The sequence below is a fragment of the Stomoxys calcitrans genome, chromosome 4 (genome assembly GCF_963082655.1).
Source record: "Stomoxys calcitrans chromosome 4, idStoCalc2.1, whole genome shotgun sequence".
In the NCBI taxonomy this organism is placed as follows: Eukaryota; Metazoa; Arthropoda; class Insecta; order Diptera; family Muscidae; genus Stomoxys; species Stomoxys calcitrans.
This window is the reverse complement of record NC_081555.1, coordinates 156800229-156828056: the sequence shown is the minus strand read 5'-3', so window position 1 is coordinate 156828056 and position 27828 is coordinate 156800229. Positions and strand designations below refer to the sequence as shown.

Here is a 27828-nt window from a genome sequence, read left to right as displayed (position 1 = left end):
TCGTGATGAAAATATGATTGACTGACTAACGAGCGTCGCCCTCGGCAGACAGATAGCAGGAATGATGAAATCCAGACAACGCTACAAGGGGAGACTATGCAACTCAATTAAGAGCCATTACAAATTACAACAGTTGTCGTCTGGGGATTGTGCAAATTAGAAATGCTTTACTCACTCATCTCATTGTTATACTAGTATAAAACAAAACCAATATTTACATTTTAGTTAGTGGCTAACTAGCAGCAGAGTTCATTCATCATAGCTGAAACAAATCGTAATCTCTGACTTCTCTCTCATTTGTTTTTTCTTTCAAGAAAACTTTCGAAACTTATTACAGCTATTTTGTAAAAATATGATAAGGGTAGCACAATTCCACTTACCTAGAGGGCATGTTACTTAATATCTTATCTGTTATAAAGCCAGCACGATTGCAACGCTCCACGAAACGATCTAATATAATATAAGCAAGTGGCACGTCCAAGACTATGTCAGCCATATCATCAAAAACTCGTAGGAAACCCTGAAAAAAGAAAAAACGTACATTTTATAAAAAACAATTGTAAATATTGGGTTGGAAAGATAAAAAATTCTATAAATAATATAAATTTCTTCAAATTTTGATTTTCATAGAAAAAATTCGTCGAATTTGATTTTATGGAAAATTGCTTCAAAATATTATATTCATAAAAAATTTTGTTAACATTTGATAGAAAAACTTGTTTAAATTTGATTTTTATAGAAAATTTAGTCGAAATTTGTTTTTTATAGAAAATTTAGCCAAAATTTGTTTTTTATAGAAAATTTAGTCGAAATTTGTTTTTTATAGATTTTTTTTTTCAAAATTTGCTTTCATAAAAAATTTTTGTCAAATTGGATTTTTTATAGAAAATTTAGTCAAAATTTGTTTTTTATAGAAAATTTAGTCGAAATTTGTTTTTTATAGAATTTTTTTTTTTCAAAATTTGATTTCATAAAAATTTTTTGTCATATTGGAACTTAAAAAGAACCCTTCAAAATTTTTAGTTTAAAAAATTTTCGTCAAAAATTTTTGTTTCTAGAATAACTTTTGGAAAATTAATTTTCACTGAAAATCTCGTTAACATCTGATTTTCATAGACAATCCCGTTTAAATCTGATTTTCTTACATAATTACGTCGAATTTTTAATTTTTATAGAAAATCTTTTCTCAATGTGATGTTTAGAGAAAATCTTGCCGAAATTTGATTATAATAGAAAATTTGGTAAAAATTGTATTTTCACAGAAAATTTCGTGGAAATTTGACTTTTTTAGAAAATCTCGTTGAAATTTGATGATCTTAGGAAAATCTCGTTGAAATTTAATTTTCTTAGAAAATGTCATCCAAATTTGATTTTCATAGAACATCCTGTAGAAATATGATTTTTAGAAAATTTCTTTAAAACTTGATTTTCTCTAGAAAATTTAGTTAAAATCTTATTTTCATAGAACATTTCTTTGATATTAGATTTTCATATCTCATCAAAAGTTGTTCGATGATGCTAAACAACTTTGCCAAAATTTAATTTTCTTGGAAAATTTCGTCCAAAAGTCCAAGTCTATAGAAATCTCGTCGAGATTTGATTTGTTTTTCTCTCTAGATTTTCCTTACCTGTTCCATGCCAGCTGGAAGTACCAAACAAGCTTTATCCAATGATGACAATAATGCACACATTGCTTCTTCTGTTGTTTGTGATATTGACTCTAAGGTCATAACCACCGCCTCATAGACGAGTTCATGATGGAAATGTGGCACCTCCAGTTCTCGCAGACAGCGGTGGGCCTCTTGTATATCACGTGATGATAAATACTCTTTCAATAGCAAAGTCATTTGCTTGGTAATGGTTTTGACAGGCCGCAGAGGACCACCCATGCCCCAGACATTGTCCAAATGGGCCCAACCCTGTTTCATGTGCAATAGGGTATCGGCGCGTCGTATGGCCGTCATAGCATGCTCGTTAACTTCGGCATGTTCTGATGGTTTGGTCACAAATTTAGGAGGTAGACAATCGTCAGCGACGGCACGAGCTAAAAAGTTGCCTGAAAAAAGAAAAAATAAATAAAAAAATTAATTATTGGAAAAATAAGTGTCGAAACTATAAAATGCCTACTATCCAAAATCTTATAGACCCAGTTCTGTAACTCAAATATATGTATGCATATGTACTTTCATTTGGATGATACATTAACATACATTTACATTATCAAATCACAACCTACGACACCCGGCACGGGATAGCTGTGAGCACCACACAGGCTGGAACTTTGAGGTCCGATCTGTGTGGTGTTCATTACTGTCACGAGAAGCTTAGCTGCTAGCTACCGGTCGCGTCCGCAAGTTGCGGACAGTGGAATGCTCCAAACGGAGTAGCTGCAACGGCAGTCGCAGGTCGGGCGGCACCGGCTCTTGCACAAATACTGAGTGCCTACTTTGCTCGGTTTGACAAGGCGAGTTATTGGCGCCTTTAAATATATTCAATCGCCACCCTGTTCTCGCGGCGATCGGTCCTTTAGACCGGAACAAGCTTGCTCATCTACAGGATGCAATGCAATGCGGCTACAACAATAACAAACTACGACAAATTCTAGGAAGTTTTAATGAAGAAATCATGGGTCTATAAAAATTTGCCATCGAAAAGCGGAAAGTCGCTCTAAGACACACATTAAATTAATGTTTTCAATGTCCAGATGTTAAATTGCTATGATTTTGAGATGAAAATTTGTTAATGTGTCTACAGTTTTGGGCACTCTAACACATATGCACACTATTTCCAAGCCCACGCGTTTACGTTTTTTTTTCATGTACACAACAATGTGTAAAAATGTGTGTGTATTTTCTCAACACTGGTCTTAAAGTATAAATAAATGGTAAGTAAATAGTGAAAAATTTCTTTTACTTTCCTTAAAAGTTTTGTTTCTTTTCTCACTTACCCACAATATTTGGCGCATCTGGAGTATCCAATGTCAAATCAGGCAGATTTGCCAACAATATCTCAAAACCTTTCTCAATATCTTTGGCCGTTATAACACGACCATATAAATCGGATATCAACACCGATGTCATTTCGCGCTGTGAATCTTTGTGATCCAAGGCAATCTCTACAATAACACTAGTAACATATGGACGCAAGAAACCCGTAAGAATGTCATCAAAATTAACAGCCACTTCATGGGTATCACCATGCTCGTAGTACTCCAAGACAATGGGCTCGGCCAATTTGAAGAACTTCTCTGTAGTTAGCTCCGGAATGACTTCCGTTAATACAACATTCTGATCATTTGACTCACTGTCGTAGTTGGGATCATTTTCATCTTCATACAGCTCCTCCAAGGCTTCGGAGCCGGGCAGGCCCCAGACACCTTTGCCACCGGCACCACCTTTTTTGGGCAGACCGCGACCATAGCCGGACCTAGAGCGACGACTATTCTTCCAACGGCGTTGAGGTACAACATAATCTTTGGCACTGCCATTTATGGCCGCGGGCAAACCTCCAACGGCGCCATTGCTTTCACCACGACTATTCTGTCGCTGTATAAGACGTTTTGCTTTCTTTTTGATACGCAGATCATGGCTATCGCCAACATTTGCGGGCTTCTTCATGAGGCCATTTTGAGCTTTGGGAGAGGAACCACCAGCGGCAGTGCCACCATTCAATTCGACAGCTTTGATGTCGCCGTTAAGCTCACGTTCCACAGAGCTTTCACGGGACTCGGCACTGGCATAGCCATTTTGATTAGGGGCAGCTTCGACTTCCATGGTTTTTGTTGGCTACACTTGTCGATGGGTTGGTTGTGTATGAGGGATGAGTTTTTAGGTAAATATGATGATTGGAAATTGTACTTGTTTAAACAGGTGCGTTTGCTAGTTGTTGGCTAATGTCAAGGTAGACTTTGTGCTCGTTTTTTTTTTTTGGAGTTTTGAGGAACTCTACCGCGATCACCGATTTCACAGATTCAATAGTGATGACACTTGTTTTTTAATAAGGCCTTAAGACTTGGTGGCTGGAATGATATACTGTGGTCATTCAATTGAAATCTGAAAATGGAAAGCGATAAATATTATATATTTTTTTTTAATTAAGATTATTTATCTGTTGCCTAAAAATAAAAAGTAACATCATAGAAAATTTTCATTCGATTGTTGTTAGCAGACTTCTTCACAGTTCTTTTCTGTTCCCTCAAATAAATAAAACTTATTAACTTCTTTTCTTTTTCACATGTAGAAACGCCTATGAGGAGACCACTTCCGACTTTTCTTAGCTTGAATAAATCGTTTAACATCTAGTTATTAAAATGTATAGTCGCCGGTAAATTTGTCAGGCTGATTAACATTCAAAACCCAAACAAATTTGTCACTTGATTTTTTCTCAAATTCATTGAAATTAGCTGATGTCAACAACAGTAATATACCGATATCGATTAAACGGCTGTTTGAATTCGATTAAAATTATATTTCAGAGATGTGCATATATTTATATTAAAATTTGTTTTTATTAAGGAAAAGCTTTGAATATATCGAATTAATTTCCAATAAATAAACGAGAAGAAGAAGCACAGCAAATTTTTGTTGTGTTTTTACTAAATCATCCGTTATTTGTTTGAATTTAAAATCACAGGTGGAAATATGAGAGGAAACTGGTAAATGTACGAGAGAAAGAGTTTGCAAAAGAGAGATGACGATTATGCTTGAGGGTGGTGTGGGGGTTGATGTGTGTCGCCCTTCTTGATGTTGTTTAACATAGAGATCAGCCAAGTGCTTAAGCTTTAGATGTATGTGTGGTATTTTGATTTATTATTTCAAGATGGTGTCTTGCAATATTTATTAGTAGAGTAGTACTCTATATGTACATAAGATGTTGGCAGCCGCAAAATACGTTTTGACAGAACACATATTGTGCGTAAAGCTGAGCATTCTGTTCAGCTTTTTGGGCGGAATGCTGTCAAACTCCATAAAAAAAACGTCGTGTTGGCTAAAAATAGGCGGAAAAGTAGTACTCTGCTTATAGCGACAAAAAACTACTATAGTGGCAACACTTAAAACTATTGCCGGCATTATTTTTGTTTGTTCTATTGGTTTCAGTGGTTCGTTTTTCTTTATGTGAGAAAAAGTATATAAAATAGAGAAAACAATAAGTGCAGATAAAAAAAAACGTGATTTGCTATGGAAGCAAAAACATTGAATTGCTGTAAAATTTCGCTCGCGAAACAATTGAAAATTTCAACAGATATTCCGAAAGCAGAATAGAATACCAATCCTAAGATTGGAAAAGAAAAAAAAAAGACAACGATGTTGCCCAATTTCAAACTTGCAACTAATTGTGTGGCCGTACTACGCACTCAATGAATGAAAATTTTTGGAGGATAGTTTTAAGATAATTTTTTGTTTGTTTGTGTAAGTATGATTAAACAAGGCCACCATGAGCAGAGATTAGCATGTCCGCCTATGACGCTGAACGCCTGGGTTCGAATCCTGGCGATAACATCAGAAAAAAATTCAGATGTGGTTATCCCCTTCTAATGCCATGTAAAAACTTCTCCCCAAAGAGGTGTCGCACTGCGGAACGTCGTTCGGACTCGGCTATAAAAAAGAGGTTCCTTATCATTAAGCTTAAACTTGAATCCGGCAGCACTCATTGATATGTGAGAAGTTTGCCACTGTTCCTTAATGGAATATTCATTTGGAAATTTGCATTTGCATGATTGAACAATGGCTCAGCCGATATATTTGAAATGTTAGTAGGTAGTTTGGAATGTTTCTGTGAATAAGAAAATTTTGTGTAAAGTCGACCTTTCTTCCAAAAAAATCCCCAAGTGGACAAGTTGCGTCAAGTTCTTGTTGTAGCAGTGTGTTGTACACTTGTGGACGAAGGAATCCAACGGGTAATCCGGTACGTACAAATTGAAACACCTTTACATTTAGTGTGCTATGCGATAAATCTAAACTTTTTTGTGGCCATATTCACAAAGCCTATTACTCTATGTTTTTGTATACAAACATAACTTTTGATAAACATATGTGTATATAATTTAATTAAGGGTCTTAAGTTACAATAACCTCCTTAAAATGGTTGTGCTTGAAATTGTCGCTTTTTCAAGAACGTTGCTATTTTTAAGAATTTATAAAATGCCTTGAAAAAGGCTATCAAACAACAATATACACCAACACAGAGGTGGTGGTGTAGTAGTTGCATTGCAAATTGCCTACTTATATACATATGTATATACAGCTGTGTTAAAAACAATAGGAGTGCTGCCACCTTATATTTTCACTAGACAAATTTATTGGTATGTCAACATCAATAAGTGATATTGAAGGAGTATTTAGAAGGTTATATATGAATTAAAATTACAAATATAATCTTATCATAAATAGTAGCCCACCCAAGCACGCTCCCCTGTGCCTTCTTCAATACACAGAATAAAAATGTACTTATATTTATAATCCAAACTTCTAGGTTTTATGGGTATATCTTGAATTCAAATATACTCAAAATTGTGGGTATAAACAACTTGCCAATATATTTCGGTTAATTGCAGCGCATATTTCATAAAGACAAGCCCAAAATGTTGTTCATTTTCGTTTATTGTTTGGAAGTTTGCCGAAAAGCAGTTTGATATGCCATGATGAAGAACTTGTAGATGGTCATAAGGTGCCAAAGAGAGACCAACTGCGTACAAGTGCAAAGCGTTAGTAATTGGAAAGAGCTCGGCCAAGAGTTTAAAAGAATGTTCACGAACTTTCAGTTCTTTATAAAGCCATCATATAAGTCTGGTAACTAAACAAATATCTTAAGAATTTTTTAACAATCCTTTTTGTTTCTGAAACAAGAGATCAATTGGTCTAAAAGATGATAGCAAAATCCTTTTGTTAATAGACAACTAACTGGCTTAACCAAATGTGAATGATTTCAAATCAGAATATGTCATTGGAAAAAAATTTTCGCCCAATGGATAATTGCTGGAAATTTGTTAGTTCTGCAGTTTTACAAAATATCTTGGGTAAATTGCTCTGCCCAGAAAATTAATATAACCGGAATTTAAACCGAATTTAAAAACTAGGTTTAAACATTTATCTATTCCTCTTTCAGACGTCGACATGACATATGCATCCGATAATGTAACACAAATATTAAATGTAATGGACGATTTTAATACTGAAGAAATAAAAAGATTGATCAGGTGTGACCACAATGCTTCCCAATTCGCTGTTTTGTCTCATTATGCAATTATAGATATGACAAATGTCACGGATAAGATGAATCTGATGATGATATTTCAGATGAATCTGATGATGATAATTCGCCCAAAAAATTTTACTCCATTATCCGGGAAAATCGATTATCCATAATGCCTCCGAACATGCCCAATAATCGAGGTCCGACTGTAATACATCTTACCTTAACAAATTCTAGTAAAAAAATATTTCTATAAAAAAACATTTTCTTTTTTAAATAGGGTATGCTCCCTATTATTTTGATCACAACTGTATGAATGCATGTGTGTAGATCCCAAGTTTTACATTCAATGAATAATGCTGCAGCAAACTACCAATGCTCATATGGAGGGACATTTGTTGCACATTTCATGTAAACTCCCCGGGCTACCCCTCAATCATGGAATTCGAGTTTATAGACCCCACCGAGACAATGTCTAGTTACTGCATAACTATCGGCGGCTACTCGGGCTCACTGTTTGAAATAATGTTCGGCAGCAATCGCACTTTTTGTAATGTTAAAGACCGTATTGAAGGTTTGCCTTTACTTCATTCATGGGCTATACTAGACTGTTGACTGACTTTGCTTTAGTGTTTTGTATGGTATTGCAATTTGCGTTCTATTTCAGAATTATGTGTGCAATGCAAGCTCTATGTGTTAAATAGAAAAAAAATGTGCATACAAAGTTGTTGTTGCTGGTACTGTTGTTATTGGAGATTGCTTGTTTCTGCTTTTCTAGTTTACAAAAAATTGCCAATGTGCAATGTAGTTTATTTAAGTAGTCATCAAATGCTGATTTGCTTTGGTTCATGGTGGTCCTCATTGAAACGTAGACATGTGGTGTATGTATGCATATACAGTATCGGACAAAACCTATGCACCCCCCCCCAGTACATTTTTTAAAATGATACTTTTTTAAGAAAACAAATTTATCACATTTTTATACCCTCCACCATAGGATGAGGGCATACTAATTTTTCATTCTGTTTGTAACTTCTCGAAATATTTGTCTAAGACCCCATAAAGTATATATATTCTTAATCGTCGTGACATTCTAAGTCGATCTGTCCTACCCTAGTCGATCTAGATCTACGCTGACTTTCGAAGGAGTAAAGCTAGCCGCTTGAAATTTTGCACAAACACTTCTTATTAGTTTAGGTCGGTTGGGATTGTAAATAGGCTTTATCGGTCCATGTTTTGATATAGTTGCCATATAAACCGATCTTGGATCTTGATTTCTTGAGCCACTAGAGGGCACAATTCTTATCCGATTTGGCTGAAATTTCGCATGAGGTGTTTAATTATCACTTCCAACAACTGTGTTGAGTATGGTTGAAATCGGTTCTAAACCTGATATAGCTGCCATATAAACCTATCTGGGGTCTTGGTTTCTTGAGCGTCTAGAGGGCGCAATTCGTATTCGATTTGGCTGAAATTTTGCACGACGGGTTAAGTTATGACTTCCAACAACTGTGCTAAGTATGGTTTAAATTGGTCCATAACCTGATATAGTCGCCATATAAACCGATCTTGAATCTTGACTTCTTGAGCCACTAGAGGGCGCAATAATAATCCGATTTCGTTCCATAACCTGAAATAGCTGCCATATAAACCGATCTGGGATCTTGACTTCTTGAGCCTCCAGAGGGCGCAACGGCTTCTCCCATGACCTTCAACATACGTGTCAAATATGGTTCGAATGGGTCTAGACCCTGATACAGCTTCCATATAAAGCGATCTCCCTATTTCACTAAAACAGTAACTTCCAATATAAATATAGATATGTTTTTCCTCTTTAAAATCAGCTGATGTCGCTAAATATGGGAACGAATCGAATACAAACATGTTAGCGGATTTGACGGAGAAACGTAATAGACAACAGTACGTCATTACAAGGAACGAAAAGTATAAAGGCCGGCTATTTAACTTATACTACTACTAAAAATACTATAAAATCTAAGTATTTTTACAAATAAATGCAGAATTTTCTCTTTTTAAATTGTTTTGTGTTCCATTATATATTAATTACGAAGGGTGGATTTTTGTTTAAAACATACATGAATTTTAGTACGACCCACACACTCACATGGAGGTGCTTTACTTTTGCCCGACTTAAAAAGGTTTTTTAATTTTAACTTTTTTATTAAATTCTAAATTCCTTAAGTTTTTGTTTTACCAATAATAAAGATATAGGTAAATAAATAAAAAAAAAAATTTATAACCTTGTTTTCTTGAAAAAATTACATTTCAAAAAAAAAATTTACTGAGTGGGTGCTTAGGTTTTAGCCTATACTGTATGTGATGGTTGCTCTATGTTCTAGCATAGTGCTCAAGTTGAATTACCTTTTTCTCTGCCAAAAGTGCAATGAATTTTATTTGGTTCTTGTCACCATCAGCACCACCGCCGTCATCAGCGACGCATTTATTTTGTTTTTTGTCTCTGCAAATGCTGATTTCATTTTGGCTTAGCTGGCTGGGTTTGTTGACAAAAATATAACTTGGCAATATTAATTTGTTAGTTTTAATTACGTCGCATTTTGTTTTTCTTCCATTTGTTATGTTAATCATATCAGATGAGCGTAAAAAACTTGTTGAAAAGATCCATTGGTTAAAAAAGTCCAATCCATGCTACAGTTTGTTTAGACCACAATTTAAAACATTAATTTCAATTTTATTGTGCAGGATAGTCAACAGTTCAACTATATAATTATACCATAAGTAAACAAAGTGTGGCTGGCTTTTGAAACAGGTTATTCAATGGTTGGCATTTTTAAATAAATTCTTAAATATTTCAAAGAAATAAAAACAACTAGTCTAAATATTCCACTTTTTTTGTCCCATACGTCGCATTTATTTCATAAGGTAAATAAAAAAAGTGAACTATTCAAAGTCTGATTTGAGGTGGGAATATGTCAAACAAGAAAACGAAATGAATTAAAAAATTTGCATTCAACATATAGGTAAAAAAATAGATTAAACTTATAAATAAAATGGAAGGGTTGCCTGTTACGATTACCACTCGAAGTATGCTCCTAAACAGTCCAAACCTTAGACCTTTTGTTATGACCCGAGAGATTGCCTGTCGAAAACTCCGACGTATATGCCATACATTTCCATAGTATAATTTATATGCAAAAACGTCATAACCCCAGCCAGCATTTGATTTTTTTCCATGAATGACGTCCAGCAATTACCATTTACAAAGAAATGTCTAATCATAGATTGACATATATTATTATATACACGCTGGGACAAATAAAGTTAGGAATTGAGTAGTAAAGTATAAAAAATTAAATAAATTTAACGAAAAAATCGATGTACCGTTTTTGGCAACACCTGTCATCAACACGTATACACGATGTGTACGATCATGATGTGCCGTCTAAAAGAGCCATTGCAATATTTTTGCTAAAGCAGAGTTTACATGGCACATCATGATTGTACTCATCATGTGTACGTGTTGATTATAGCTTTTGCCTTAAAGGTAAATCGATTTTTTCTTTTCTTTTCATTGATTTTATTTAAGTTTTCATACTTTACTTCTCATTTCTTAACCTTATTTGTCACAAAACGTGTTTTTCAATATCTGTCAATTAATGATTACACATTTCTTTGTAAATGGTAATCGATAGAAGTCATTCATCGAAAAAATCAAATGATTTTGGTTTTTTTAGCCATGACTGATGGTTATGTGTACATGTGACGAAACTTTGTTTACACCAATACTATTACAATGATGTGCCATGTAAACTCAGCATAAGTGTGGTCCTTATCGATTCATAACCTGACATAGATAGCTTCGATGTACAGAGATATCCCGATTTAGCTTGTGTACCTTGAACGTATTATTCTCCTCTGATGTTGGCTACCAGTCTTACTTCGATCGCCTGAGCATCCCGAGTTATGGCATTTTCTTCTCGGTAACGACTGGTGTCGCAGGGCTTTGCCAGAACAGATCGATAGTCCCACGTTCCATTGGAGGCCATCGTGGCACAGAGGTTAGCATGGAGATGCTGAATCAATGAGCGTCAATTTCAATCAGACAGCATTACTTGATTTGAGAGAATTACCCCCATGTTTCTTTAATGAAATTTTATTGGACAAATTTACATTAGAAACTTCATTCATTGCACTTATTAACTTTGTATAAGCGATATTGAGGGCATAATATACGATTATCGCATTAACTTCTTCTAAAGTGTTTTTAAAATTTATTAATTTTTGACCTTTTTTATTAAAGTCTGAGAGCGATAAATTTTAAAAGGCATCGTAATTTTAAATTAATTGAAACTTCAATGACTGTTACAGCACCTACAACAAACACACACACACTCTCTCAAACTATGTGCTCTATAAAATTTGATGTTTTTTATATTTGTACATAGGTTGGCCAATACATTTGCCGGCTAAATTGCGTCGCAAGTATTTTCACACAAAAAGAATACAACTTTAGGTTTTGGAAATGCGCTCCCATTTACCCCATTCCCAACATTTGCATCAATCGTTTGGGGGGTTACATACTTGGCAGATATGAATGTGACAAAGGTTATGTTTGTACCGGCGGTTATGTATACAACAAAAGCTTGTAGCAAAAATTGTAAGGTGGCGAGGTTGCGGAGGAGAGGACGATATCAAGAGCGATATAAACAACAAAAAGTATATTGAAGGGAAACTCCCTTTTGGTAATTTCAAGGTTATGCGCCATGATATTGACAAAGTATCGCACACAATGTTTTTGTTATCGTTGTCCTTGCCCCGCAGATGCCCTGCATTCGCTCTTCGCAAACATACACATGCATACATACACACATATTTACAAGATCTAATGATGGGATTTGGCAGTGAGAGGGTTGTGAAACGCATTTGGAAGAAAAACAGTCTATAGAAATTGTATATAAATACCCAAGAGAGTATTCGCCACCGTGGGTTGAATTAAAAATGAAAGCATTTGACATTTAATCTCAGTAGAGAGTTAGAGGTATAAGTATCGTAAGTAATAGAGTCGGACGAAATTTCATCTAAATTGGCATTGTAATAGGTACCGTTATTGCTATACAAAAACAAACAGAATGGTTTAGTTCCACAATCAACCGATATCTTCAATGATAACTATATACCAGTTTCGAAACTGTGTGCAGCCCATTTTAATTGAAAATTTGTTGAGTGACAAGGCGAATAAGGAGGCAGCTCCATGTCGGCGCTGAACCGCAGCTATCCGGAACCGAAGATGTAGCCAAAGTTATAAGGAGGCCAAGTCTTAAACTTCTTAAGCTCCTAGAATGTACAATTCTTATCTCAATCCCATAGCAGCCGGTTGTACGTATCGAATTGACCCGATAGAATCCTCAATCGGCAAAGGGTTACCACCTCGGTCTACAGAACACTGCTACAACAACAATTCTTATAACGTTACGTTTAAAGTGGGCACATTGAGCTCTACTTTGGTTTTTAATATGGTTTCCACATATGATCGGAATCGGTCCATAACCAGATATGGCTTCCATGTAAACCTATCTTATAATTTTGACTTCTTAAGCACCTACACCAAGTACCTCTTATCCATTTATTGCTTGACCTCTCACTCTCCTTTTTTTAGCTTTTGGATATAAACCGTTCAAAGAACTTGACAAATGCGATAGATGGTGTAGGGTATATAAGATTCGGCCCGGCCGATCGGTTTATATGGGAACCCTATACAAGTTATAGACCGATTCATATAATTTTTAGTACGGATGTTAGAGGACAATCATTGTGCAAAATTTCAGTCAGAATAGATAAGAATTGCGACATATAGGGGCTCAAGAACTGATATTGATGGATCGGTTTATACAGCGGCTATTTGCAACCTTGCGTCCACGCACTACTATCCTAGGATAATATCAAACTTGGTGGCTGTTCTGTCCCAACAAATGGAATAACATCAATGAGCTGTGCGAACGAATAAACATTTATATTCAAGGTCTGGTGAAAATCTCTTCAACGAAATCATCAGTCACGCTATTCACCACCTGACGAAACATATGTCAATGAAGCTTGTGCGGCGATCATCTTCATTATGCGAAGCTCAGCTGAGAGTTACCGGGAGCGTCGACAGTTTGTTGATAGTGGGATGCGATATCGATTGGAGTCTCAACGAGAGGGCGGGCGGCACCGGCTCTTGCTGTAATACTGAGTACCTATGATGTTTGCTATGACAAGAGAGTTATTGCCGCCTTTAAATTACCAATGGTAGACGTTCTCGCGGCGATCGGTTCAAAAGACCGGAACGAGCTTGCTCACCTACAGGAGCTACAAGAGGATCGCCACCTCCACATATAGACATGTGGCTACAACAACAACAAGCAGCCAATATTAATAACTTAAAAAGCGATTGTCCGAGCTGTAGTGAGTTATCCATGTCGGTCCATGTTTTGATATAGCTGCCATATAAACCGATCTTGAATCTTGACTTCTTGAGCCACTAGGGGGTGCAAATCTCATCCGATTTGGCTGAAATTTTGCAAGAAGTATTTTGTTACGACTTACAACCATTGCTTCAAGGTTTTGATATGATTTTTAAAAACTGTGCTAAGTATGATTCAAATCGCTACATAACCTGATATAGCTATAGCCTCTAGAAGGCGCAATTCTTATCCGATTTGATTGAAATTTTGTACAACGACTTCTCCCATGATCTTCGACATACGTGTTTAATGTGGTCTGAATCGATCTATAGCCTGATACAGCACCCAAATAAACCGTTCTCCTGATTATGCTTCTTAAGCCCCTACAAGGCGTAATTTTTATCCGAATGAACTGAAATATTACCCAATGACTTCTGCTACAGTACTCAACATTCAATACATTTCTGGTCCGACTCGGACTAGAACTTTATATAGCTCCAATAGCATAACAATTCTTATCCATCATACTTGTGTGTGCCTAAAAAGTGATACCGCGCAAAGAACTCTACAAATTCGATCCATGGTGGAGGGTATATAAGATTCGACCTTCGGCCCGGCCGAACTTACCACGTTCTTACTTTTTTTATTATAGTTAGTTATTTTAGCTTCTGCGTCACTGATCTACACCCCTTTACGATACATGTCAGAAGGAAAATCAGACAACACCTCACTAATCCATTTACGACCTTCTCATATAGAATGGACTAGCAGGATCTTCATCAGGATACTATAGCCAATGCGACTTTATAAAACCAACCTTGCATAGCAGATGAGTATAAAGATCGGCCTGGAAAACCCAGAGCTACTCTTATTAAGACCTCAAATAACATTTTCCATTAGTTTTGGTTCTGTCTAACGCAAATTATGGGACTATAGAAGTGTATGGCTTTCAATGCACATAGTTGTGTAGTAAATCTGAACTTCACTATAGGTACCTGAATATGGTTTATATGTAAACAAGTATATCATCCAGTATACTATACACCTCCATAATATTTGGCAATGCACTGTTCATAATATCCAAATGGGTCTGTTTTGTTTCGATTTTCTTATGGTCTTATGTTCGCTTGTATTTTTTTATTTTTGTTATTGTTTTTTTTTTTTTTGTTCTCCCGGTACATACACACTTTTCGAATGCTTTGTAGGTCTGTGTGTTTTGTTTGTTTGCCGCTGAATGGAATTATTCTATACATTTTTTTTATGGTATACGCCAATCTAGTATATACCGCCATTCTTTAGTAAATATGTATATACTCGCCACATAGAAACACACATACATTAAAAGACTAGTCGTACCACGTCTCCTTATTACGTGAGTTTGAGGTTGTTTTGGTTTTGCTCCTCATTTTTTGTGTTTTGTTTTCAAGTCTACCCGAAATTCTGACAAATGCCGTATCATAACAAAAAAAAAAAAAACAGGCGGCGGCGGCGTCTGCAGCAATGCCGGCAAGAAAATTTACCAACAACAAAAAGACGAACACACAGAAATTTGAAAATAAACAGATGATGAGGATGATGGGTATTTATTTGCGACGCAATTTTATGCGAAACAGTATGTAGATATATACAAATGTGTAAATACATATCTACTATTAAATAATAAAAGAATATATAACAACAACCAACAGGCGGCAGTGAAACGTTTTCACCTACCCCAAACCTCACAAATTTTGAAAAAAAAAAATAACTGCTTATGTTTTCAGGAAAAACAATGTAAATTAAAAATAGATATATTGAAATCAAAATATTCCACACATTTCCCCTGATTTCTTCTTAACACTTTTGATTTTGATAATTTAAAATTTCCTAATTTGAATTTTAATGGAGGTTTTCCATAGTTTGAATTATTACCAGCATATGCTGGCTTCGTAATTTGCATTCTCATCACCACACCTTTCTTCGATAACTGTCAAAACAAGGCAGGCAATTTATTCATCGCCATCAATAGCAGAACCAGGTAAAGTGAATAAAATTCTAATAAGAAAGCAGCAACAGCAAAACAAAAAACCACTTCTCTTTTTCAAGGTTAAAACGGGCAGAATTAAACTCGATATGGACATACAAACATTAAATAAAACTCAGTATAAGCTTGCCAAAGTAGAAAGAAAGGGAGAGAACGAAACCCCAACATACAAATACATACCCACACACACACACATCGAGCCTAAGGCGTTAGAATTGAGAAATCATGGCAGTCCCCGAAAGAAAGAAAACAAAACCTAAAAATCCTGTAAATACATACTCGTACATATAGAAAAGTATGGAGGCGAGAATTGAACCGGTTACAAAAATAAAGAAAGGCAAGCATTAGGTGGAGAATGTGATATAAGACGATAAAAACAAACAAAAAAAAAAACACATGACACCAACATACTTTACACTAACAACAATAAACACCTATTCAACCAGAACTTATCCGCAACACAGCGCATCGTATGGGGCAAAAAAGAGCAAACTAAAAAAGGAATGATTTCATGTAATGCCACCAAAGAGTGCTATTCCATGTAGGCATTTTTGTGTATATATATATTTTTTATGTTGAGATATGGATAAAAATTACTGTAAACGAGGCGCTCCTCAAAACTTTCCTTTATGTTACATTACAGTGGGGTGGGTGGTGGTGATTTTCAATCACCAGTTTCAGGCCTGCCATTAAGGGATTGGTATATTTTCGTAAGTGCTGAGGATAGAGTAAGCTATGACATGACTTCAAAAATTAGAAAAAGAAATTTGTGGCGCAAAAGATATTAATAAAGAGCTAGTAAACATGACAAAATAAAATAAAAAAAATTAATAATGTTAAAATAAAACAAAAAATAATTTAAATAAAAAAATGGGTGCTGTATCATGGCATAGTACTTCACAAATGTTGCCAGCATTGGGAGGGGAAAACCACCGCTGAAAATTTATTTCTGATGATTTCGCCAGGATTTGATCCCAGGCGTTCAGCGACATAGGCGAACATGGTAACCTCTGAGCTACGGTGGCCATCAATTAACAATATTAGTAAAAATAAAACAAGTAAATACGTGCTAAGTTCGTCCGGGCCACAAATGAACTAGTTGAAGGGTACATGTGTTCTTTATGTACAAAATTTCCGTCAAATTAGCCAAAAATTTGAACTTCTTGGGGCCGTAAAAGACTAATCAGGAGGATTATGTGGGAACTATATGAGGTTATAGACCGATTTGCACCGTACATACCAGGGATAATAAAAGTCATAACAGGGTCATATATTAAAAAAAATTAATATATTAAAAAAAATTAATATATAAAAAAAAATTATTTATATTAAAAAAAATTAATATATTAAAAAAAATTAATATATTAAAAAAAATTAATATATTAAAAAAAAATAATATATTAAAAAAAATTGATATATTAAAAAAATTTATATTAAAAAAAATTAATATATTAAAAAAAAATAATATATTAAAAAAATTAATATATTAAAAAAAATTAATATTTTAAAAAAAAATTAATATATTTAAAAAAAATTAATATATTAAAAAAATTAATATATTAAAAAAAATTAATATATTAAAAAAAAATAATAAAAAATACTTTAAAATAAATAAATATATTAAAAAAAATAATAAAAATGTACTTTAAAAGAAGTCAAGACCCAAGATCGGTTTATATGGCAGCTATATCAGGTTATGGACCGATTTGAACCATACTTGGCACAGTTGTTGGATATAATAAGAAAACACGTCGTGTAAAATTTCATTTCAATCGGATAAGAATTGCGCACTGTAGAGGCTCAAGAAGTCAAGACCCAAGATCGGTTTATATGGCAGCTATATCAGGTTATGGACCGATTTGAACCCTACTTGGCACAGTTGTTGGATATCATAACAAAACACGTCGTGCAAAATTTCATTCTGATCGCATAAGAATTGCGCACGCTAGAGGCTCAAGAAGTCAAGACCCAAGATCGGTTTATATGGCAGCTATATCAAAACATGGACCGATATGGCCCATTTACAATACCAACCGACCTACACTAATAAAAAGTATTTGTGCAAAATTTCAAGCGGCTAGCTTTACTCCTTCGGAAGTTAGCGTGCTTTCGACAGACAGACGGACGGACATGGCTAGATCGACATAAAATGTAACGACGATCAAGAATATATATACTTTATGGGGTCTCAGACGAATATTTCGAGTAGTTACAAACAGAATGACGAAATTAGTATCTTATGGTGGAGGGTATAAAAAAATCACAATATTTTTTTTAGAAAATCCGAAAAAATTTGTAATCATTTTTTAAACGGGTACGAATATAAAGAAAGCAAAAAGCTAAAGCATTGTTTTTAGTAAAGCGTTAACAACATTACCCTTCCAAAATTCCTGGAATTTTTGCGATACTATAGACAGTTATACGATTCTTTTCTATTATTCGCTGGAAGCAAGAGATTTAATATCCATTACTATATAACACGGTATAATAGGTATAATGAAAGAAAATTCCAAGCAAATCAAAACATACGCCAATATAAAAACAATGTTTGCCATATGTGACGACAGGTGGTTTCGTATACAAAATAAAAAAACGTTGCAGGGGCATATTCCACAAAAATGATATTGAATTACAAAACAATCAATTGTGGCGGACGAACAATGAACAAAAGGGTACTTTTGTATTGAAGGTAAAAGCGACATTACCGTCAATAACGAATATTACTTTCATAAGGACAGCAGATAAGAAAAAACTAAACAATAAACAAACAAAAAACCAACCTATACATCTTTGAATTATATGATATGCCAAGTTATAGCCAAGATTACAGGAAACCTATGTTAAAAATCATATATGAAATACCTATAGGTATTTACATTAAAAATTGGATCATACAGGCTCTTACTAAGAAACCAAATTTGAAAATTGGCGAATGCTTGGGGTTTTGTCAGTTAAAATGTAACACTCTGCAAGTGTGCTATTGGCAATCTTTGAAGGTTGCAGTTTTCAAACCTACCTATAATGCTTATTAGAGTTGTGGTCTAGGGGACTCCACTTCAATATTCCACCTATTGGCCAATACTCAGCCGTATCCAAAGGATGGTTTATTGATAACAACAATGTGAGGACTGTATTTAATCCTATACCACACAAAATTGTGGGATCATAATATCAAAGAAGATTATTCTTCTTGCGGTATCACAATGAAATATGTCCGAGGATTGCAGACTACAACCGATATTCACAAAACTTAAAACAGTGTTATAGGAGGTTTAGTTCCATAAAGGAAATCTGTCATATAAGTCTACTTTAATGCTTCTTTAAGTTTTGTGAATATGAGCAGATAACTATAACCTTACACCGCACATGATGTCTAAGAGTGGTCGAACCCATGGCAGCCGGTTGTATATAACGGAGTGACCCGATGGATTCCTTCATCGGCAAGGGCAGCCGCCTCAGTGTACAACACACTGCTACAACAACAACTGGTAACTTCTGTAGAGTTTTTGAAAATGAGGTGCAGATAGAAATCGGTCGAGTACCTAATTGACACAAGTTTTTCCACAATGAGACACTGGCTTGCTTCGTTCTAGTCTAGACTGGTCATACAAATTGTTTTTCTTTCTCTTCTTTTTGTCCATGACAAACAAAATAGTCCTGAGGGTTCCAAGTGAAATGGCTAAAGCACCAATTTGCTAATAAAGGGTTCATTCGCTTGCAGATTTACTTACAAAATCCCCAAAAACCCAAAAGTGTTCTACCTCGTTTTCTACTTCCTTCTGACTTTTTCCTTGCATTTTAAAACTTATGAATCTCAAAGATTCTCTTCTATCAATGCTGGAGAATATTTCCAAGCTAATTCTTTGGCTACGTGATTTTCAACATGGAATTACATCTATGCTGGGGTGATACGTGCACAAAACCACGTGCCCTTGCTCAAAAACATTCTATTTATGTATAGACAAGTGTAAACGAGAACAACACACCCATATATATATAAGTATGTATTTATAGCATTTACAAAATTAATAGCCAGTTTCGCCAACAAGACAAATTTCCAACAACTTGGCAAGCCTGTATCACATAACTTCATTCCCTTTCGCTATATTCAAACACATACACAGACACATCATGCCAACAAAAAAAAACTCTACAGCTGATCGGTAAATTTTGGTAATGTATTCTTCGATGTTCTGGAAGTATCCAAACAGAAAAAAGGCAACAGAAAATTCTGGATTTTAGAGATTCATTTTGTGTCTTACCTTCTTTTCGGTATTTGTTTGTGGGTTTGTGAATGTAAAGTAATTTTAAATACACACTACAATCCCGATGATGTTGGCAACGGAAGATAGTTTTTTTTATTTCGTTTTGTTGTTGATTTTGTTTTACTGAGAGTGAGGAACGAGAGAACCGGTTAACTTATGCTTGCGGTGGAAAAATGCAATGGGTTGTTGTTGTTTTTGTTGCCGTTTTGCTTTGTGTTTTATGTATTAAAAAGCACTGCACTGCTGCTGCAATCGGTCTCTGTTGCGTTCCTTTCCTCTTTATTTCGCTGTTTTGCTTATATTGGCGAAATTTTTGCCAACGGACAAAACCCAAACTCACACACACACACACATACACTCAAATTAGAATGTTTTTATTTTTGTTCTCCACTCTTTTTATGTGTATGTATTCTGCCGAATTACAACAGTTTTACTCGAACGGGCATAAACTTGCTGTTCTTATAAGTTTTTTAGTTGTGTATTTATTTTGGGTTCTTTATTAATCAACGCCAACGAAAAAAACAGGAAATGTAAGATAAATGCAGCAAAGGGAACTAGCAGTAGTCTATTGCGTTTTATTCAAGATTCCTTTATATTTATTTGCAAAATCACTTAAGGGTTACACACAAATATTTTAGATATTAAAATTAACACTTTGGCTAATCCCAAAAAAACGTTGGCCGTTTTTCTGTTAGTTCTACTTTGACCGTAAAGAGTTTTTTAGTATTTCGTTGCACGTTTTGTTAACTTTATCTCACTTAACAATTCTGATTGTTAGGTTGTTATAACAATCAAATTCAATTTTAACAATTAAAGGATTTTCCCGAAAATTCGGAAATTTTCTCTTCTGGTTGATTGGTTGTTTACTGTTCGCTGGTTTCTTTACGAATGCACGAAATGTTTCACTTTTCATGTTTGAAGCAGTGAACGAAGCCGAGGCCTTTTCATTGTTAACGGCGGCTTTTTTGATAGGCGGCTGCGCTGATTCAAAAATTTACAACGGCGGCTGTATAAATGAGAATTTTTGATGATTTATTGTTCAATTTTCATTTCGTTCAGATAATGCAACTTGACGCCACACAGTGTCTAATTTAAACAAATAACCATGAACTACTCTTATATTTACTATACAAAATATGTTATAATAATGACTTAAAGTCTAAGATCGCAAACAATTTTTGTACGTCAAAAGATATTCAGATGAACAAAATTGAGACAAGTGAGAACATTTTGTTGATTTTAGTCAAGATATATTCAATTACAGGTAGTGGCAGTTGCCCAACAACCGAATATTGAGTGCACTATCTGTCAAAATCAGTGATTAGTGCAACTCTGATTTTGAGTATGCTACTAATTCGCGCCATTATTCGTTGATTGCATGTGTTATGGTTCAAACATATTATTATATGTCGGCTGATTGCTTTGCTTAATATTATTCAGTTAGTGTCTGTTCAATTAGTTCTGTAGTACGAATGGAACTTTAACAAAAGCAAAATTTGACATGTCATAAGACAAGCACATATAGCGTGATAACACCTTTAGTGCTGAGTGACATACCATTTGCCTTTTTCTGATTGTTTTCCGCAATCTAATTAAGTGAATCGTGTATTGATTAATGGTTGGTGCTCAATATGTCGAATTGAGAGATCCGGGTATATGTGAGCTATTTCATGTTATGAACCGATTTTGACCATATTTGGTATAGCTGTTGAAGGTCATAGGAGGAATTACCGTGCAAAACCCCTAATTGTTATCCCTTTTATGGCCCTAGAGGTTGGTGCCAGGATTCACCTGCAAAACATCAAGTGGATAGGCCTCATGAACATCATTAGGAAAAATCGTAAACAAAGAATGAATGCAAAAACAGAAAAAGTTGACATCCTCAAAGCCAAGTACTGCCAAAAATTAAAAAAAAAATGTATATCGGCTGATTGCTTGGCTTAATCTTATTCAGTGAATCCTGGGATGGTGCCAAGACGTATTTACCCAGTTAGTGTACAGCAAACAGCTGAGTACAATTTCTCGCGAAGTACACTATTCGTCATAGAGTTTTGGTTGTGTGTGTAGAGAACCATAACACAAACAACCAACGAAAAATGAAACTAGTAACATACTCAAAATCAGAGTTTCACTAATCACTGATTTTGGCAGTTACGTCTGCTCTTTCACTTCCCATAAATCAGCTGTGGTTTTGTACCTCTATTAACCGTTATTTACCTCTAATAAAAGTGAAATCTTAGAAAAAAAACCTCTATTAACCATGTTTTCGATGTTCCGTACAAAACTCGGTCCCGAGAGAGCTGGATAATCGAGGTTTAACTGAAGTTTATTTTACTATTAAAAACAGAGTACCCTGATTTATGAATTGAATTTTTGCGATAAATTGTATGTTGTGCGCCCTCTTTAAGCTAATTGTTTCAGGGTTGTTCAAAACAGTCAAGTAGTGTGGTGGCGTTTTAGGCGCATGAGAAAAATTAAAATTCACAATTGTATGTGGTTTTACCGTTATGTTTGAATATATCTTAGTTCAATTATAATTTTAAATCTCATTTTTGTTTTTAATCAATCCAATATAAACAAATGTTTTTAAACAACGGAAATTATTAACAGATCATTACTGTCAACAAGGACCTGATTATTTTTTATACTGTTTCATAATAGAGCAATTACTTGGAGACATTAACTACAGAGATTTTTAGGCGAATTTTATTTTTTTCAATAGAACATCTACATGGAAATCAAATGTAATACAATTATATCCATTTAAACGAAAACCTATTAAACTATTAGTGCAATGCTTAGTTTTAATAAAGTTTGAACAATTAAAAGTAGTAATTTTTGTCCAAGCCAAAACTTTGAAAATAAATTTGTTAAAAATTTATTTTTGTATTTGTTTATTTAAAATTCTTTTTTGAGAGGAAAAAATAAACAACGAGCGTTATATTTATATTATAATCAGTGGCGTTGTTTACATTGTACTTGATTTTTCATAAATCTTTGGTCTATTAGTTCCACTGTCTAGGCGATACTGTTATCATAATTACCTGTTTTTTTATAATTTACTAAAGTAGAAAGTTTGTATCTTACAGTTTCCCATAATGCAATTGTTAATACAAAAATTTCTTTTTCGTAAAAATCCCTTATCAATGCAATTAAAATCTCATTAGCCTTCGAAATAGTGCTCCAAATTCGAAAAGTATAAATACCAACACTTTCAATGTCAATTCGCTAAAAGACCTAGAATCATGCTTAAATTTGCGATATATTTACTATTGGCTGCATTTGCCTGGGGTGAAGTCGAGAAAACTTTGGTATTTTCTCGACCTTATTTGGATTTCTACCCCCATCTGGGTCCATATCGTTTGTGCACCTACAAAAGTGTGGACTATGAGAAATGTGTTTACACTGTTAATACGGCCAAATCGAATTCCGTTGTTTTGCCTATGGAATGTGTGCAAAGGGATTCGCGTGCTAATTGCATTCGCTCGGTACGTGATGGTTCAACAGATATGACAGTGTTAACGGGACATGGTTATAAGGAGGCAAGAAATGTGGGTTTACGACCAGTACTTTTTGCCCGTGAAGATGATAGCAGTTTGTCCATAGCTGTGGCACCAAGAAATATAACAGTGGTGGATTTGCATGACGCGACAATGTAAGTAGATATAAAACCAAAACATATTCATTTACGGGTAGTGGCAGTTGCCCAACAACAAAATATTCAGTGTTGAGTATGTTACTAGTTCGCGCCATTTTTCGTTGTTTGTGTGTGCTATGGTTCTTAACTAGAATGCATACACACAGCCAAAACTCGTTGATGGATAGTGCACTTCGCGGGAAAAAATTTTACTCAGCTGCTTGCGGTACACTGCCTGTAATTATGTCATGAATAAAACTCAAGTGAGAAAAAAATATTATAAGGGGTGTTTCCACGATAAGATAATTTGGTTTCTATAAAAACATTTGTATACATTTGATTTGTATTAGGGCTCACTAAAAACGGTTACGTCACTTGCCGACATCAAAAAGTGGAAAGACCTCATGAACATTAATGATGTCGAAATGTGTTGATTGAAAATGACAAAAATGAGAGAAAGACACTTTGTACCGAAAGCGGGTATCAATTTCATGCACTTCTCCCCAAATACTTTTCGTTTCAGTCCCACATTGCCATGGTCGGTAAATATTTCCGTTTTGGGAGTGTTTTGGGCGATAGAGGTAAATTTTGTAAATACTCAATTTTCTAAGGAGATCGTTTTGAAATTTCAGTTTTCGAAGAAAATTTATTAAACATATGACTTTCTTGGTAAATTATTTTAAACAAATTTTAAAATCCATTTCCGACCCTATAAAGTTCATATATTCTTGATCGTCGTAAAAATCTAAGACGATCTAGCCATGTCCGTCCGTTTGTCTGTTGAAATCCCGCTACAGTCTTTAAAAATAGAGATATTGAGCTGAAACTTTGCACAGATTCTTTTTTTTTGTAGATAAGCAGGTTGAGTTCGAAGATGGGCTATATCTTGATATAGCCCCCATATAGACCGATCCGCCGATTCAGGGTCTTAGGCCCACATTTATCATCCGATTTTGCTGAAATTTGGGACAGTGAGTTGTGTTAGGCCCGACGATATCGTTCTTCAATTTGACCCAGATCGGTTTAGATTTGGATATACCTGCCATTTGGACCGATCTCCGGATTTAAGGTCTGGACCCATAAATGGCGAATTTATTGTCGAATTTGCCAAAATTTGAGACAGGGAGTTGTGTTAGGCCCTTCGAAATCCTTCTTCAATTTGGCCCAGATCGGTATAGATTTGGATATAGCTGCCATATTGACCGATCTCTCGATTTAAGGTCTTGGGCCCTTAAAAGGCGCATTTATTGTCCGATTTCGCCGAAATTTGGCACAGTGAGTTGGGTTAGGCCCTTCGATATCCTTCTTCAATTTGGATCAGATCGGTCCAGATTTTGATATAGCTGCTATACAGACCGATCTCTTGATTTAAGATTTGGGGCCCATAAAAGGCATATTTAATGTCCGATGTCGCCAAAATTTGGGACAGTGAGTTCTGTTAGGACCTTCAACATCCTCCTTATATTTGGCCCAGATCGGTTCAGATTTGGATATAGCTGCCATATAGACCGATCTCCCGATTTAAGGTTTTGTGCCCATAAAAGGCGCATTTATTGTCCGATGTCGCCAAAATTTGGGACATTGAGTTATGCTACGCCCCTCGACATCTATCTGCAAAATGGCACAGATCGGTCAAGATTTGGATATATCTGTCATATAGACCGATCTCTCGATTTAAGGTATTGGGTCCTAAAAAGCGCATTTATTGTCCGATTTTGACGAAATTTGGGACAGTGAGTTGTGTTAGATCCTTCAACACGCTCTATTCATTTTACCCAGATCGGTTCAGATTTGCCATATAGACCAATCTCTCGATTAAAGGTTTAGGGCCCATAAAAGGCGCATTTATTGTCCGATGGCGCCAAAATGGCGTTAGGCTCTTCCATATCTTTCTTGCAATTTGTCCCATATCGGTCCAGATTTAGATATAGCTGCCATATAGACCGATCACTCGATTTAAGCTTTTGGACCCAAAAAAAAGGACATTCATAATTCGATTTCGGTGAAATTTGGGACAGTGACTTATGGTAGGCTTTTCGACATCCGTGTCGTATATGGTTCAGATCGATCTATATTTGGATACGAACAATGACTTATACTTATTAGACCATATTTCGATAGAGCTGCAATGGGGGCATAAATTATGCATTTTTCACCGGATTATGACGAAAGGTGGTTTACATATATACCCGAGGTGGTGGGTATCCAAAGTTCGGCCCTGCCGAACTTAATGCCTTTTTACTTGTTTGCTTGCTTGCAATGAGCGTTTGTCCATATCAATACACAAAAATTAGATATTTCAAGCCGTATTGGAAAAGATGTGAAATAAAAAGTTAAAATAATGCGTGGTTGTGCCATATGTTGAATTTTGTAAGGGAAAAAAAATTTTAGTGACATTTGTTAACATTCACAATAAGCAAATTTTTGACAATCTTAATGATGTTCATGGGGTCTATTCACTTTTTGTGACTTAATCTTCTATTAGTGAATCCTTACATACACACAGGAGCGCAAGTTTCTTTGATTGTGTTGAGAAATTGTTGTTGTACAAATGAGACCACCTGTAATTGTTTCGCCATGTCCTCCAGGGTACATTTATAGAAGATTACGTCGACATCAAAAAGTGTAAAGGTCCCCTAAACATCAGGGTTGTTAAAATCTGCCGATTGAAATTGACCCAAATAAGAGAAAACGTAAACAAAGAAAGAATGTAAAAATGGAACAGTTTGGCATCGTCAATGGTATTCCAAATTCAAAAATTGCATGTCAGCCGAATGCTTTTTGCAATCTTATTAACTACCTAGATCGCTGACTTTTTTATTTTTTCACTCGATTCGTTCGCAAAATTCATTGAAACCAGCTGATTTTAAAAAAGGGAAACAGCTGTTTTCGGTGAATTAAAGGCCGTAAGTGGTTCCTTGAATGTCCTCATTTACATTTGATATTCTCCTTTTCTTTTTTTTTGACAGTTACTACAACCACTCTGTGCATCGTGAATTTCATGCTGCTGTGTTCTTTAACCTTAAACGGGGTCACAGCATTTGTGGCTTCACCAATGTCAATTTGGGTCCCTACATTCGCATTGAAGATTCCGCTACATATCAGCCAAATGATGAAGAAGTTCTCATATGCCCCAATCGTTTTCCAGGCGAATTTAGAGATTATCCTCAATGTAATGTTGAGGCTGGCCTACAGAGGGCAGTGTTTGTAAGATCGACAATACCACAGCATAAAGTGCGTAAAATGCAAAATATGTTTGAGACTATTTTACAACGTTTTGGACCGGAAACATCCTTTAATTTTCTGGATACATTTTCGGGAAGGGATAATGTGATCTTTAAGGTGGGTATTGAAAGTGGAAAATATGGTGGATTTTTTATCTTATTTTTTTTTTTTGAATTGCAGAAAAACACCATTGGCATAGATTTGCAACCCACTTATCGTAATGGCGTCAATGAGAATGTTTTCAATTATCTCCATTGTAATGATGATGAACAGCCCCACGACCCAAAAAGTCTGTTGTAAATAGATTCCAGCCTCAAATTCAAACATTTTCCCTTGTTTTTTCGCAAAAAATGTTTGAGAAAGTATTTTATATGGCTATAATAAAGAGAAGTAACGCCTGGGTTCGAATCCTGGCAAGAACATCAGAAAAATTTTCAGCGGTGGTTATTGGAAGTGTCACATTTAGGTGATGTTGGGCACTATGTAGACGGGCCGTAGGCTGGAAATTGGGCCTGAATCCAAGGATAGCCCACTGGCTCTACAGAAGAGTGATTAGACCATTTTCTTGTCACGTACCCCCATAGGAGGTCGCTCCACCTTTTCTCTGGAGTGGCAATTGACGCTGGCGGGCGCTGGCTGCTGGCGGTTGAGCTCCGGCTGTGGCTCAGTGGATGGGGCGCGGTTCTTTGCCAACACCTATTGCCAAAAAGGAGGGACAAAAAAAACTAAAATCAACCAGCTTGTGGATGGACAAATACAGCGGGTACTTAAACACTTGAAATTAAACACACAGGAAAAATGTCTTTATCGGTTCGCTGGCATGCCGGTCTTCGATGGCATGCGTCGGCCTAACCCTCCCCAAACCATGGTACTCCCGTGGCCCACCAAATCGGAGTACTCTCAGTAGTTTGGTGGACTGCTATAGAGAACAAGTGCAACATATGGACCATACAACAGGTTCAGAGAACATGTTTTCTTGGCATAGGCGGAGCGATGAGGACCACGCCCACTAGGGCACTGGAAACTATTCTAGATATCCGAACCTTTGACATACAGATTAAGAGT

At 35.5% G+C, this 27828-nt stretch overlaps 2 protein-coding genes across 2 annotated transcripts in view; one reads left to right on the top strand and one right to left on the bottom strand.

Moving 5' to 3' along the window:
* LOC106081820 (programmed cell death protein 4) overlaps positions 1–20799 on the bottom strand; it is a 42472-nt gene extending 21673 nt beyond the window's left edge. Inside the window, exons 1-4 of the mRNA XM_013244037.2 lie at positions 19899–20799; positions 2948–4052; positions 1629–2056; positions 381–520 (exon numbers count right to left, since the gene is read on the bottom strand). Coding sequence (XP_013099491.2) covers positions 381–520; positions 1629–2056; positions 2948–3773 — 1394 coding nt within the window. The 5' untranslated portion in view covers positions 3774–4052; positions 19899–20799. The remainder of the gene's footprint in view (positions 1–380; positions 521–1628; positions 2057–2947; positions 4053–19898) is intronic.
* Positions 20800–23146: 2347 nt separating this feature from the next.
* On the top strand, positions 23147–27188 carry LOC106081676 (transferrin-like). The gene is made up of 3 exons (XM_059367940.1): positions 23147–23556; positions 26508–26880; positions 26944–27188. The coding sequence occupies exons 1-3, from the start codon at positions 23147–23149 to the stop codon at positions 27061–27063; spliced, it is 903 nt and encodes a 300-aa protein (XP_059223923.1). The 3' UTR covers positions 27064–27188.
* The last annotated feature ends 640 nt before the right edge of the window (positions 27189–27828 follow it).